General features: G+C 46.5%; 1 protein-coding gene across 3 annotated transcripts in view; it reads right to left on the bottom strand.

The window, feature by feature from the left end:
* Positions 1–13997, bottom strand: part of FRMD4B (FERM domain containing 4B) — a 77540-nt gene that overhangs the window by 30846 nt on the left and 32697 nt on the right. For all 3 annotated transcript variants that reach the window (XM_088171275.1, XM_088171277.1, XM_088171276.1), the window contains exons 6-7: positions 9697–9753; positions 8701–8723 (exon numbers count right to left, since the gene is read on the bottom strand). In XM_088171275.1, the coding sequence (XP_088027401.1) occupies positions 8701–8723; positions 9697–9753 (80 nt within the window). The remainder of the gene's footprint in view (positions 1–8700; positions 8724–9696; positions 9754–13997) is intronic.

Genomic DNA, 13997 nt, shown 5'->3' with positions numbered 1-13997 from the left:
GGATCCTTGGAATAAATCACTCCCAGGTTCTCCTGAACATCATTATCTTATGTTCAGTTAATTCTTGAAATGAATTTTAGGCATAGCACAGGTAGAATTTAGAGTGGCCTTGCCTCTAGAAAATGTCAATCAGCCTATCAAAATTAACCTGAAAGTTATTTCATGGACACCTAAGTATCAGCAAATTTGAGAATTACATATGAGATTCAAGGAAATGTGCAGCTTCTCAACAAGAGGATGATACACTATTACCCCTACATCATGAAGATGATTCAAAACATTTCCATTGGGATTTTTCACTTCATTGAAGATATTTAGAGCTAGCAAAATAAATATTCCAAAACAGCACACAATTAAAGCAGAGGCTTGAAAGCTTGACAATCAAAGGTTTCAGAAGGTCAGATTATTCAGCTGATGTCAGTAACAGCCCTATTTCTTTACAATTACCACCTTTGCACCAAATTGCACAAGAACATCCTGTGCTGCTGCTCACACCCCAAAGTCCTAAAGTGACTTTCTCAAGTGACCAGACTCAGGGAAACGTCACCAAGGTCCCCAAGGTGCTCCCATTCCTTACACTCACAGAGGAGAACCAGCAGCATGGACCATCCCATTGCAGCCGGGCTGCTTCAGCAACAGGTGCCTGCTCTGTAGGCTTTGGGTTTGTCAGAAAATCAAGACCATGGCAACCTCAGGCTCCCCTGGAGGCTGCTCTGCCCTTCGAGCTACCACGAGAAACAGGTGTGAGGAGCAAGCAGTGAGGGCAGTGGAGGGGGAAAAAAATGAGCAGGGTTAAAAGTGCAGGATAAAAAAGGGGGAAAAGGAAGAGAGAACAGGGGAGGTACAGGGAGAGACGATGGATTGAGAAGCTTGAGTACACCAGAGCAGCAGGATCTTGGCAGCAGCAGTTTGAAATGTGCTCTCCGACAAATCCTCTTTTGTGACAAATGCCAGACGTTTCCCATCATTTCCCAACCTTTCAGTTTATGGTCTGCTGGCACACTCAAGAAAGTTATTTTCCTATTGAAGGGAGCCCAGGATGTGGAAAGGCCATGAACAAGGGGCTCCCGTTGGTACAGGACCACCCGAGCCCGACCTTCCCCGCAGGCAGGAGAGCTTTGCTGGGGGCAGGGCTGCAGAGGCTGCCACTTGAACACCCGATAGCAGCCGCCTGCTCTGAGAGGTATTTGAAGGGGCATTTAAGAGCCTTCCAACCCCATCTGTGAGAAGGGCCCTGATAAGCAGTGCAGATGGCTTTTGCAACCCCAGCTCGTTGGACATTAAGGCTGTGGCTGTGCTGCGGGTTCCCACCATGTGCAGCTGCAATACCTTTATTTTCACAGCTCAAGGGGGTCCTGCCCCAAACACAGTGTGGCTGCGACTGGATGACCATTGCCCCTACTTGGACCAGAGCCTAGGACTCCCAAGCCTGACCTTCAGCTCCAGCTCTGTTCCCTAAGCCAAATTTCTCTGCTTCCCAAGCACTGCCCAACTCCTGGGCAGAGCAGCAGCACCTGCTGATCTGCCAGGGTTTGGTGAGCCCATACACTGGCTTTTGGAAGATGGGCCAAGAGCACCAAGGAAAATGCAACATTTTTCCCATCAGCTGTATGCACACACCTCTCTATAAGGACACGGTGAGCAGGCAAACAGGAACACGAGCTGCTCCCAGAGCCACCTTGGCAGATGAGGCAATGCTACAACTTCCACTTTGCAGACAAGGAACAGGGTGCCAAGGAAGCAGCTCTTCATCACTAGAGAAAACCTGTGACCTGCAGCTGCCCTAAATCCTCAGGTCTTCTTTTACAGTTCTTGAAGTGAAAAATGAATATTCTGCAGACAAACCCTTTTGGTCCTTGGACCTGCAACCTACAACGGGTGGTGGATCCCATCCCACAGCCCTGTTATGATATACCCATGTTTAAAGAGCTGCTTGGTCATACCCACTGCACATGTTAGCAGTGCTCCCCTAAAAGACCAGACAAAAGCAGAATGGCTCTGCTTTACCTGGGGATTTACTGCCAAGCAGAAGATGGATATTCACAGTTGATACAACGCTTGAAGGATCCCAAGCCCTTCCCTGCAACAACAGACTGTTATTTCTAACATTCCCACTTTCTTCCTGTTCACACAAAGGTCAGCTTAGCCATATTAGTTGTGGGTTTTTAGCATGTCTGAGTACAGTAGCAAAGTTTAAAGCTTGTTATCACAGCCCGGCTGATACAGAGATACATGGAACCACAAGAAAAATAAAGTGTCCAAATAATGATAAAGACCTGACAAATCTGCAAAAGCAAAAAAGCTGAGGCTGAAAAGCTGTCGTTCCATTTCCTCAAAGCAAAAAATACACCTCACGTGATAGATCTCAGCCACCATGGGAAGGAAAAGAAAAAAATTTACTTCTGCTTTTCTAGAGTGAGGATGTTGTTAGGAATCAGACCAGAGCCCAAACTGCTGCTCACAGCTGAGGGTGCAAGACTGGAAAAAATCCCTGTAGACCTGACAAACCTTTTCAGATATTCGACAAAAGAGAGGTGAATGCATTACAACGCAAAAACCATGAAATGTGATTTTTGCAATAGGAAAAGGCCATGTGTTTTAATACTGAACCTGTACTTAAGAGAATTTCTAGGGACAAGGGGAAAGCATCTTTTACCTATGGCTGTGGATGCTGAATTTCCTGGCACCTTGCTTGCCTCATCTCTCATCTGTTTTGGATGAGGAGCACACACAAAAGACCTCCCTAGGTGGCTGACTTGTACCCACTCCAGCTCTGCTTCCTGAGTTAAAAATAATTTTAAAAAGAAAAGAAAAACCAAAGAAAAGAAAGTACTGTGGAGGGAATATTAAAAAGGACAAAACACAGTAAGCCCATTTCTGCCCCTCTGGAAACTGTACAAACATCATGCATATGAAATCTAAAAATTACTGTTCCTTACCAAACTGCCATAATTATGTGTGAATATTAAGAGTTACATTGCTATATACAAGTAGTAAATCCTATGAGATCAGGTTATTAAATTACTGCAAACATCCTTTTTTTTCCCTTCTTCATCTAATCCTTTTTGCACATTTCCACCCACAGTGCTTCCACCTAATTAATCTGCTACATAATAAGCATTCTATACAAATTCCTTGAGAGTCCTTACAGAACTGCTTTAAAATAGGAAATTGTAAAAAACCATTACAATTACATCATTGCAGACTGTATATGTTTTAGTCTGCCATGAGCTGGATGAATCTACAAGTAGCACCAGTGGAAAAAAATCCTGTTGCTATGAAAAGTCTATCCAAGAAATGGCATCTTAAGTACTTTTTTTTTTGTATTTGCACCTGGTTTACTTGAAAAATAAAACACCAGGAGAAAGCAATGTGTTAATCTCCTAATTGCTGCCTCAGTGCTCAGGTAGATGGAGCTCAGCAGTTCCCTGCCTGGCTCCCCTCTGCCTGCTGCCTTCCCTCAGCTCCTGTTCCTCATGGCAAACCTGCAGGGATTCACCAAGGAAAGCAAAATTTTCACCCTGCTAGAGAAAAATTACTGCGGTCTTCAACCAGCTTTCTTTGAATAGGATACAAAATTCAATTAAGCTCTTGGGAAAGCAGGTATCTGATACCTGTCAGTAGGGCAATCATCATCATCATTGCGTGAAACATGACTTTCCCCAAACTTACTTATTTACTACCTGGGCTCATCAGATGTTCCCAAATAAAGCAAAATAAAAAATCAACCCCCTCAACTAACAGGCTCTGAGTAAGCAGATCTTTGCTTGCCTTCTCCTAAATGAGCTGTTTGTTGAAAAGGAGGGAGCTGAGGAAAGCACACAGCTGGGTTTGTCCTAAGAGAGAGTTAATGGTTCAGAGCCAGTGCTTCAGCAGGTATTTAAAGAAAAAGTGCCGGGAGTCACAGCTGAAAGGCAAAGCACACAATGAGTCACTTGGCAAACGAGGGCCAGGAGCACAAGGGGCACAAGGCTGAGCACTGATTTACAGCCAGGCAGACACAGCCCACGGGGAGTGGGGGCAGCCTGGAAAAAGGCTGAGGGAAACAGCGCATGGGCATTTAAAAATGCACTTGCATGGAAAAGAACATCAGAAACTAAACTACAGTGCTGCTACAGGCACGAGATGGATGTTCTGAGAGTGAATCCTCTGGTGACCCACCAGCTCTTCTGTATCACCCCCTGACAAAGGTGTGAGGAAACATTTGGGCTAGAAACAGGATCCAGACAGGGCTCCGGTCTTTGGCTGCCAGAGGAGATATCCCCTGGTAACTCATCCCCAAACTCGTCTTCTTGCTCCAACCTCAGTCCCGGGCATGGCCACACCTGGAATTTTGGTCACATGAACGTGGCAAAATTCCCAGAAACAGGCTGGACAAGCCACCTCCAACAGACCTCAGGTGTGTCCTGCTCCTGAGGGTACCTTAATCTTGGGGTTAGCGGTAGAGTGAGCAGGTGCTGTGCTATCAGACAATTATTAACTTCTTTGCAACAGCTACTTTCTACCATTGCCCACGTTATCTTTCCCACATTCTTTTCTACAAGAGATCTTCCAGTTTGCCTGGCAAAATATTCAGCTTCCCAACAAAACACTACCCAAAAATCTCACTCTGAGCACTCTTAATTAAGAGCAAATTGTTAATAGTGCTTTCTGCACCTAGATCAAGAACTTAACTTTTTTTCCTAAGTAGAATTCTAAAATCCAGGAGTTTCTGAACCAATTACTCCATAACCTCAGTTGCAGGGCTTTCTCTCACCCAAACCTTTCCCTTTTACAAACTGCCTTTATCACCCCCATAACGATAAACCCCGGTGCCTCGCACATGTCAGCTATCAGGAATTCATTATTTTGTCTGTGTTATGTTATACCAGTCGGGAGTTATCTTTGCAGCCCACAGGCCAGAATCAAAAACGAATGTGTCAGCTATTTAAAGAAAATAGAAGCCCTCCTCCAGCAATTTAATTAACTTCCAGGGAGCACGGCTGGGTTTCAGTCCTGGAAATGGTACTGGGGAAAATATGGCCCAAGATTATCAGTCAGAAAATAAACTTTTTATCTCGAAGTTACTTTCCCTACGTAGTCCCTATAGCTAATCTGATTTTGATAAACATTTTTCCAATGCCAGGACAGTATTTATGACTTCTTAGTTATAAACTGTCTCTCTCATCAAGCTACAAAGGAAAATAAAAGGATATAATACTTTACAGCATTTTTGAGGGCAGATGCTTAATTTATAAACTAAATACAGCTAAACCATTTATTTCCCAAGGAGGCCAGACTTTATATGTTGCATATTTACAGGATGAATAATTAACAGACTGCCAAAACATTGTTTCTTTAAAAATTCAAATAAGATTCCTAAAATAAACAGAGTATGTAAGTTTTTTCCCCCCAAAACTGAGCCATGCCAGAAGCTGCAATTTGAATCACATTCTCTTTCTAAAACCTTTGCATAGAGTTTAAAAAGCAAGATTTCATAAAACCAGGCTTGCAGATTTCTCTGTTTCATTTGCAATTAACTGACTCAGAGTTTCAAAACTCCAATCAATGACTAAAGCTTGCTTGGGGTTCCTATTGCAAGAGCTGGGTAAAAAGTGCTGGGAATTTAGGCTAAACAGAGGAGCAGACAACTGGAAGGCACGGATGAGTTGTGAAAAGCAAACACAAGCCAGTGTTACATCCTTCCTCTGGAGCAAAGCGTGCCCAGCACTGCACAGGAAGGCAGAGGGGCAGGAATCTGCAGCACCCCAGCAGAGCTGCAGGACTGTCCTGCTCTGCTCAGGGCAGAGGGACAGCTCACTGAGCATCCCTGTGACATCCTCTTCATCACACACAGCAGGGAATTATCTTGGCTGGGATCACCAGTTGGGTAAACAGGAAAAGGAAATAGGTACATGGTGAGCTACACTGGCCCGTGGTCTGCTGCCATCTCTGTTCCTCATTCCTCCTGTGTCCCAAAGCCAGCCTAGGCTGCCTTTGAGAATTCAGAGCTGTCCAAGTCAGGACATGCTGCGTGTGCAATTTTGAAGAATGCACTTAAGTTTTATAAAGATGTCTTCAAAACCAGGGTCCTCTCAAAGTAGGACTTGAATGGTTCATCTTACATAAAGTCTCTTCCCAAATAATAAGGCACAAACTAAATGATCTTTAAGGTCCCTTCCAACCCAAACCATTCTATGATTCTGTGAAATCCTCGTTCTGTAAGAGCCCAGCTCAGGACCTTGGTGTCTACTGCAAAGCACCTGCAAGGACCAAACCCCAAAGTCCCTGGTAGTCCCATTCTGCCAGTGCTACCAGACTGCAAAGCCCCTCCACAGTGACCTCTGTGGTGTAGAAATCAAAGATTTTTTACTTTCTCCAAGCACCCACGTGTCAGGTTTGCTCGCTGAAAAGAAACAGATTTCCAAGGAATGTGCTCACCCACTCAGCATGGGAGGGTGTTTCTCAGGAGGCTGCTGCTCCTGCCATCAGGGTGTTATCTGAGAATTTGAGCACTGGATTGGGAAAGAGGTTCCTGAAGAACCGCAGGAGTGTTCAGGCCCTGGTACGGAGCTGACGTCAGGGAATGCTACACGGTGACCCCACCACAGGATGTGTCCCCATGGAAAAGCTGCCCATGGGATGTGTGTGAAAAAACACACAGGAAGAGATCCCCAGCATTGCCTGGACTGGCCCAACCCTCCACTTCCACAGAGCTAATCTCCAGGACTTCAGGCAATTCCTGTATTTACCCACGTTCATTCAGCACTAATCCAGTATCAAAAAAAGCAACCTGCACGTTCTCACGGAAGCAGAGGTGGTGCAAGAGCCACATTCCAGAAGGTGATTCAAAGCAGAATGTCCAAATGACAGCGAGTAGAGAACACACTAAACTCAAGGCACTGCAAAGGGAGGCAAATCACACTGCCCAGGAGCAGGCTGTACAGCAGAGGCCAGTCCTTGAGTATCATCGTTAAGATATGCTGGTAATTAAGCCATGCTTTATCAGCACTGGCCCAAAGGACCACTTGTGATATGTGACATGGAATTCCTTCACTCCTGGTGTGCTCACTGGGCCTGGGACAGCTGGCTGTGCTCATTTGCTATGAGGGCATAACATATGCTCAGTTTAAGAGAAGAAACAATTGCTGCAGCTATTTCCATGCAACCCTTAGGAGAAGAGCTGCATTTGGATATCACTCTTGTAGCAGAGTCCTCCTCCCTACAATTTTCTTTAAATACTTCTGAAGGTAACCACGGGCAATCCACTCCTTGCAATGTGTCCAGGGAACCATGAAAACAACCACAGGCACAGTCCTTGGGCCCGTGAAGCCATAGTTACAAACCTATTTATGGCAAATGATAAGGATGCAGTGTTAAGTTTAAACCACAGAAGGGAGCTTTTCACCACTAAGGTGATTTTTAACATTAACCCCTGCACTTGAGAATCAAGACAAGTTGTATCACCAGTTGCTACAGCTTAGCAAGTTACTTACAGAGGAGTCAGCAGTGATTTTCTGGTTATCTGTGCCTAAACTGAGCTAAGCTTAGGGCGTCCCTGTAGAGATCAGGCAAGATAAGGGGTCTTTGTAGAGAAAAATGCAGCATATTACAGGTATAAGCAATACACTGGGGGGGTCACAAAGCAGGTCTACAGCAAGAACAGGAACAGAAATGGTCTGCACATCCAGCCCACCCAGCTGATCAAAGACATCTTTTTCTCCCAGCAGGTCTGACAGCACGCCAACAAACAGGAGGAGGAGGTTTGATGGACTCCACAGAGCGTGTCCTTTGGCAGAGAACGGACAAGGCTTTGAAGGGAAGGGTCTAGGGATTGGCACTGGCATTTACTTGACAACTGCCTCCTCAAGGGAAAGCAGAGTCACTCTGGCAGTCAAGCATGACTTGGGCAGACAGGTCTGTACTAAACGCTCTCCAAAACTGGTGTAGCTAAAGCGTAAAATACACCTCTCCTCCCAAATGGAAACTCAGCAAGTAGTAAAATATTAACGTGACCAGAGCCAATCTTCTGAATCTCTATTTGCTTAGTGAGCTGTTTCTAATGGAAGGTCTTTCCCCGTGGCTCCAGCAGGTCCAGGTGTGACCCCACCTGCTCCCTGCAGCCCCTTACCACCATCAGAGCTGGGTAAGAAGCACCTCCAAGGGGAGGCCAGCCCTGAAGATGCAGCTTTGAACAGCTCAAGCAGAGCGAGGGGGTCACACATCAGCCAAAACACAAGTGTTGGGTCAAGTGTGGGAAGGGAGAGGCCCCGGGGCAGCTGCAGAACACGGCTCATTGATCCCTGGGGCAGCTGGCCCCACGGCCTGCACGTGCTGGGCTGTGGGCAAGGTCACCCACGTGGACCCAAACACGGGGCTGAAGCAGCACAGGCTTTTTTTGCTTGGCCAAAGTTTGGCAAGGCACAGGATTTCCAGCAGGGAAGCGTGAGAGCTTTCCCCTTCTCCCACTGCGGCACCCACGTTTGGGAGGGGAGCAAAGCGTGGTGGCCTGAAACATTGTTTTGACTCAGAGCTTGCTCACAAAAGGCATTACTCACCCTGCAGACTCAGATTTTATCCAGCCCAGCAGCACATTTCACTTTCTTCGAGCACTGCTCACAGCTGGACTTTACCCCCATTCGTGATTGTTTGGAATACAATGCCAACACAGAAAAACACATCCATCAAGCACACCAGTATTAGAAAGGAAAATGTTATTACCTGGAATAGTCCCCTTTAGCTTCCTACAATAGAAAAACAGTGACAGAATTAAAACATGATCTCTTCAAAACCCTCGATTTTCCCAGCATTGTTCACTTCCCCACTCCCACAGCTCTGCAGGCAGATCCTGACCCCCACCACACTCCCTGCAAAGCACAGAGCCAGCCTGCATGTGCTCAAGAGCTGGACTTGGCCCCTCAAGCTCCCAGCTGTAGATAATCCACCTACAGCACAAATAAAACTGCTTCCAAAACGGGGATGAATTTCACATTGCAAATCAAATGTCGTTTTTACTGCACGAGAAGTGAAATACAATTCTCCCTCCTCTCTCATCCAGGCAAAGGTTGGCTGTACAGTCAGGTCAGCAGTTGGGAGCAATTGTGCTCACTCGAGATGAAAACAACTGTTCAGGCAGATCGAGCTGCTGCTGCAGCTTTGCTGTGGCACTTTGTCAATGACAGTGCAATGAGGGAAAACCCCCAATTTCTTAAAGGTGGAATTTTATTTCATAGAAAGCTGCAAATAACTGGAGTTTTAAGTCTCAGTAGAACAAAACTAGATTAATGACAGGGAAAATTGACACTGTATATTTCAACATAACAGAGGTATCAAAACCATATGCTCGGAAAAGAAGATTCACAGGCATAATATAGCTGACTTAGCTACAATATTTACACTTTTCCTCCCAGATCTCTGGAATGTATTTAAATTAGGTTAAGTGATAAATTGAATGGAGAGCTGCCCAGATAAATTACTTCCCTTGATTAGCTTTTATTCTTTCAATTTAAAACTCCTGAGATAAATATTTCTCTTACTCGCCTATGAGAAAAATAACTCCTATATGTTCCAGCCTCCCTTCTGCTCCCCAGCCGCGGAGAACATAAACAACCCTGCGGGGGCTTGTCCGTATGGAGTGCGGGAAAAAAAAAAAAAACAACAAAAAACAAAAAAAGCAGGGAAAGGGTGAGCCAAAGCGAGCCAGGGGGAGCCACTCACCTGCAGCACCAGGGCGGCCAACTTGAAGACGGTCTCGCTGTCCACCTCGATGTGCCCCTGTGCCGGAGAGAGCCGAGCGTGAGCCGGGATGGAGGGGAGGGAGCAGCGGGAGAGGCGGCGCCGGCTGCGGCCGCCGGACCGGAGCTCCCCGCCCCGTGTCCCCCCGCTGTCACCGCCACACAGCCACACAACAGCCCGTCCTCCCCACCCCGAGCCCTGCCCTCCGCCTGCTCGCTTTACAAATCTTGCCATTTCTGCGTTTCTCGGGATGCTGTTACCGCGCCCGAGCTCAGCAGGACGCGGGTCCAGCACGCTGCCGGTCTTTGCCAGGCAGCAGCGAAGGGATTTTAATGGCTCCAAGCACATCCCCTCCTCAGGGTGAGGCTCACAGGTCACAGAATTGGAGACTGGCTGGGTTTGGGACCTTCACAACCATCTCCTTCCAAGCCCCCTGCCCTGGGCAGGGACACCTTCCAGCAGACCACGTTACTCCAAGCCCTGTCCAGCCTGGCATTCAACACTTGCAGGGATGGGGCATGGCAGATCCATGGTTGGATGGCACCCAGGAGCACACATCAGCTCGACAAGTATCAGTGTTTGACAAGATCTAAACCCGTGACACCATCTGCAAGGAAAGGTATTTCCCAGCTCGTTTCTGTGCTCTCCAGAAGGAGATTCTCTTCTCCAGAGCACAGAAGCTGAGCCTGGGTGCATCTATCCACTGGGATAGCCCTGTCCCAGCCAAGAGAAAACCAAGGAGCTAATCCATCTCTTGGGAAAGAGTTTTATTGCTTCCAGTTTTAGGACCATTCCTTCTGTGTTGTGACTGTGGTACACAGCAGCCTGATGCTGAACTAGTCATACTGATTCATCATAAGGACAGCATAACTTAGTCCTGTCCTGCTCAGTCTGCATCCTACAGACTTCAATTCTTCCAATTCCACTGGAGCTCTAGAGCAATGCTCAGAAAAACTGCATGAGCTCCATGCTGGAAATCTCCTGTGCCTTGAGCCCACTCCAAAACCAGCCCTGTCCTAACACTACTATGTGCTCAGAAACCCTACAGGTGCCAAAGCATCAAAACTACTCGAGGATGCTTTTTATTTTTTTCCTGCTTACAAGCTTAAGTACAAACTTTCCAGGTTAGTTTCTTACCAGGAAAGCCCTGGCCTTGGTTCTATTCTGGGACCAGCAGTGACACTGGAGTGTAAAGGAGATGCACTGAGAATTGCACTCTTTATTCCTCCTGCATCCTGCCAACAGTGGGTAAAGCACAAAACTGAGCCTATGAAGCAGCCCAGGAACACAAACTTTTCTTATTGACCTTCTGCAAATGGAAAGAGTTGACATGATGCCTGCCTCATGTCACTGAGATCCCAACACATCCTTAGTCCCCAGGATCTGTTGGCTGAAAGAGGAGACAAAGCAGACTGAAAGATGAAATAATGCCAAAACCAAGATCTACAGAATTACATACAGATACAGGGAAATGACATCTCGAAATATATTAGGGCACATCTGGAGCTGAGCTAATTTACCACAGCTGCAGGTCTGGCCCATAGAGACTAAATTCAAAAGTGAACAAACAAATAATTCAATTTTCATGGAAAGCAAGTTTTTTTGCCAGCTTTGTCAAGAAAACATTCCAGCAGCAACCCTCCCCCAGGCTTCTCCAACAGGCAAACCAAGAGGAATTTCCCCTTCCCAACAGGTGTGGCACCAGCTCTGCAGGAGTAGCCCCCAAAGCATTCCCAGACGTATTTTATTAGAAGGAGGGGTGCATCACAAGAGAAGAAAAAATAGCTTGAAGTGCATCCTTCCTTCAGATCTCTTTCATGTTGGTGCTTAAGAAAAGAAGCAAGATTGCAGCCCAGAAGCTCCTCACGTAGGTGAAATTTTAAGGCACTTTGTTACTTCCAGGTCTGTATCAGGTTAGTCTTTGTCATGCACATCTGAGCTGGCTTTTTGAAAGCTTAAATTGCATCTGCCCAAGCAACCTCTGATGCCAGCTATGGTGGTGAGAGGATTACAGGAGATCAGGTCACCCCAGCACCACGGTGTCCTGCACCAGCAGGCAAAGAACTCAGATATGAGAAAATGCCATCACTGGGAACCTCAGCTCAGCGGGAAAGGTGAGATCTGGCTCAGCAAAACTGTCCCTGGATCACAAAATCAGGGAAAATAGGGACAGAAGGGACCTTAAAAGCTCATCGAGGCCACTGCCCTGGCCCAAGGCAGAATCAGCTACATGCAGCTCACTGCCTTTTAAGCCTACAAGAAACTCAAGGAGATTTAACTCTCCAAAGCCCTCTCGATTTATTGCCGGCTCCCAGATAAGCTCGGCAGCACTCGATGAGCTGCTGGAGCAGAGTCTCTGCTGACCCACAGCAAAAGCTGCTGCTGGCCTTACAGGGGTGTTTGGGACATAATAACCAAGCACCTCCTCACTTTTCATCTTCAAAGCACCTCACAGCCATTAACTAATTAGCAATAGTAATTACGAGGCTGCTCTTCTGTGTTTGCTTTTTCCTAGATACTGACCTTAAGAAACTCTGGTCACTACTGGCTGCTATGGCACAGCCACCAGTGTTAACAGTGACCCCACAAACGACTTCATTTAGGGTTTTAGGAGACCAAAGAGAGCATGAAGGGGGAACTGGCTTCTCCAGGTGAGGAAGTTTCAGCCTTTGCTTTCAGAGTGGGGGATTTGCTGTGCCAGTGACCTCATTTGCTTAGAAGCTGTAAAGGAGTGAAGAGGTAAGAGGGTCCTCCCTAACTTGACCTCTTGAAGGTGTTGCAGGTGTCTTAACCAAGCAAAGGGGACAAACAGATCACCCCAGGAGCAGGGCAGCCATCAGGTCTCTCCAGTTGCTGCAAACATCAGAACAGGGTGGACCAGCCCCAGTTATTATCCCATGTCACCACACAGTGACAGGGACAGGAGACTGGGGCCACTCGAAGCGAGGCTCAGGAGAAAAAACAAAAAAAACAAAACCAAAAACAAGCTAAAGAACAACTCACCCTTTAAAGAGACTAAAAATCACAGAAAAAAAAGGTTCAGGGAAGTGAAGGGACTGCCCTGAAGTCCTGCAGTAGCTAAGTAGCAGAGCAAGGATTTGAAGCAAAGGATGCCAAAGTCCAGCTCAGCCTGTATTTGACAGACTAATGCTCTCCAAGTGACAGTGGCTTGGACAATTCCCTCTGAGCCTGGAAGTATTTTTCACCATAATATAACATTATTTGCCATCTGGCTCCCCAATTGGCCATTGCTGTAATGTAATCCAACTCTGCCCTGGGCTGTCATGGAGTTTGGACAGCCCTTGGCTTGACACAAATCCAGACAGTGATATGTGTCGTTCTGGAGTGCAGGACCGTGACTCTTCCCACTCACTCAGGCAATATTTTGATTTTATAATCATCCTTCAGCCTGGAGGTTGGCAGATGGGGGTTTCTGTTTTAGCATTGCTTTATCAGCAAGGTCAGATTTCAAAAATAGATGAGGAAAATGACTGTAAGAAGATTAATTTGCAATGCCTGCCATCACCAGGGTAATTCAAGCAGAGACTTCAGTGAGCAAGTGAGGGGCCCTGAGAGCCAGGGCAGCCAGTGCTCCCACGCCACGTGTTGAAGGTGAAGGTGGAAGGTTTTCCTAGATTTATCCCAAGTGGGAACAAGGTCACCAGCATGAGGTTAAGTAGATGTATGTCATTCAGATAATGGAACCTGAGTCTTCTACATTTGAGATGTAAATGAGTTTAAACAGACTGGTGACTGCAGCTCCAGGGAGGGGATGAAACTGATATTTTTCAGTTAGAGCTTGCACAGGGGTGGATCATTTTAACCAGTGAGATACATTCAGCCAAAAGACCACTGGCTTATCTAAACACTGCACTTGGTCCAGCAGATTCAGGTGGTGGCTTTTGTCATCCTGATAAACATCAGAGTAATAAAAGGCTGCAGCAGGTGTCCAAACTGGTTGGCAATTATTGTAGAGCAGGAGTAGGTCACTGTCTCAGCATCTGGTAAAAAACAACTCAACCTTCAGTGCCCATGGGCAGAATTTAGCCCCCAGTTCAGATGGGAGCTCAAGTCTTGCTGCACAGACACAGACTTAGAATGTGATAAAAATCACAAGCTCGGTCATGAATAGAGCAGTGAACCCTCATTAGACACAGCAACAACAGCAGAATTTACTGCCATAGAGATACAAGTCTGAAATCCTGATGAAAACTCAGATCAAGAGTGATGATAGTCAGATGAGCATTAACTGTGTTAAGCAAATCTTTAGGCCGTAAACTCAG

This window comes from Sturnus vulgaris, chromosome 11 (genome assembly GCF_052056855.1).
Source record: "Sturnus vulgaris isolate bStuVul1 chromosome 11, bStuVul1.hap1, whole genome shotgun sequence".
Taxonomy (NCBI): domain Eukaryota; kingdom Metazoa; phylum Chordata; class Aves; order Passeriformes; family Sturnidae; genus Sturnus; species Sturnus vulgaris.
This window is presented reverse-complemented; position numbering and strand designations above follow the sequence as displayed.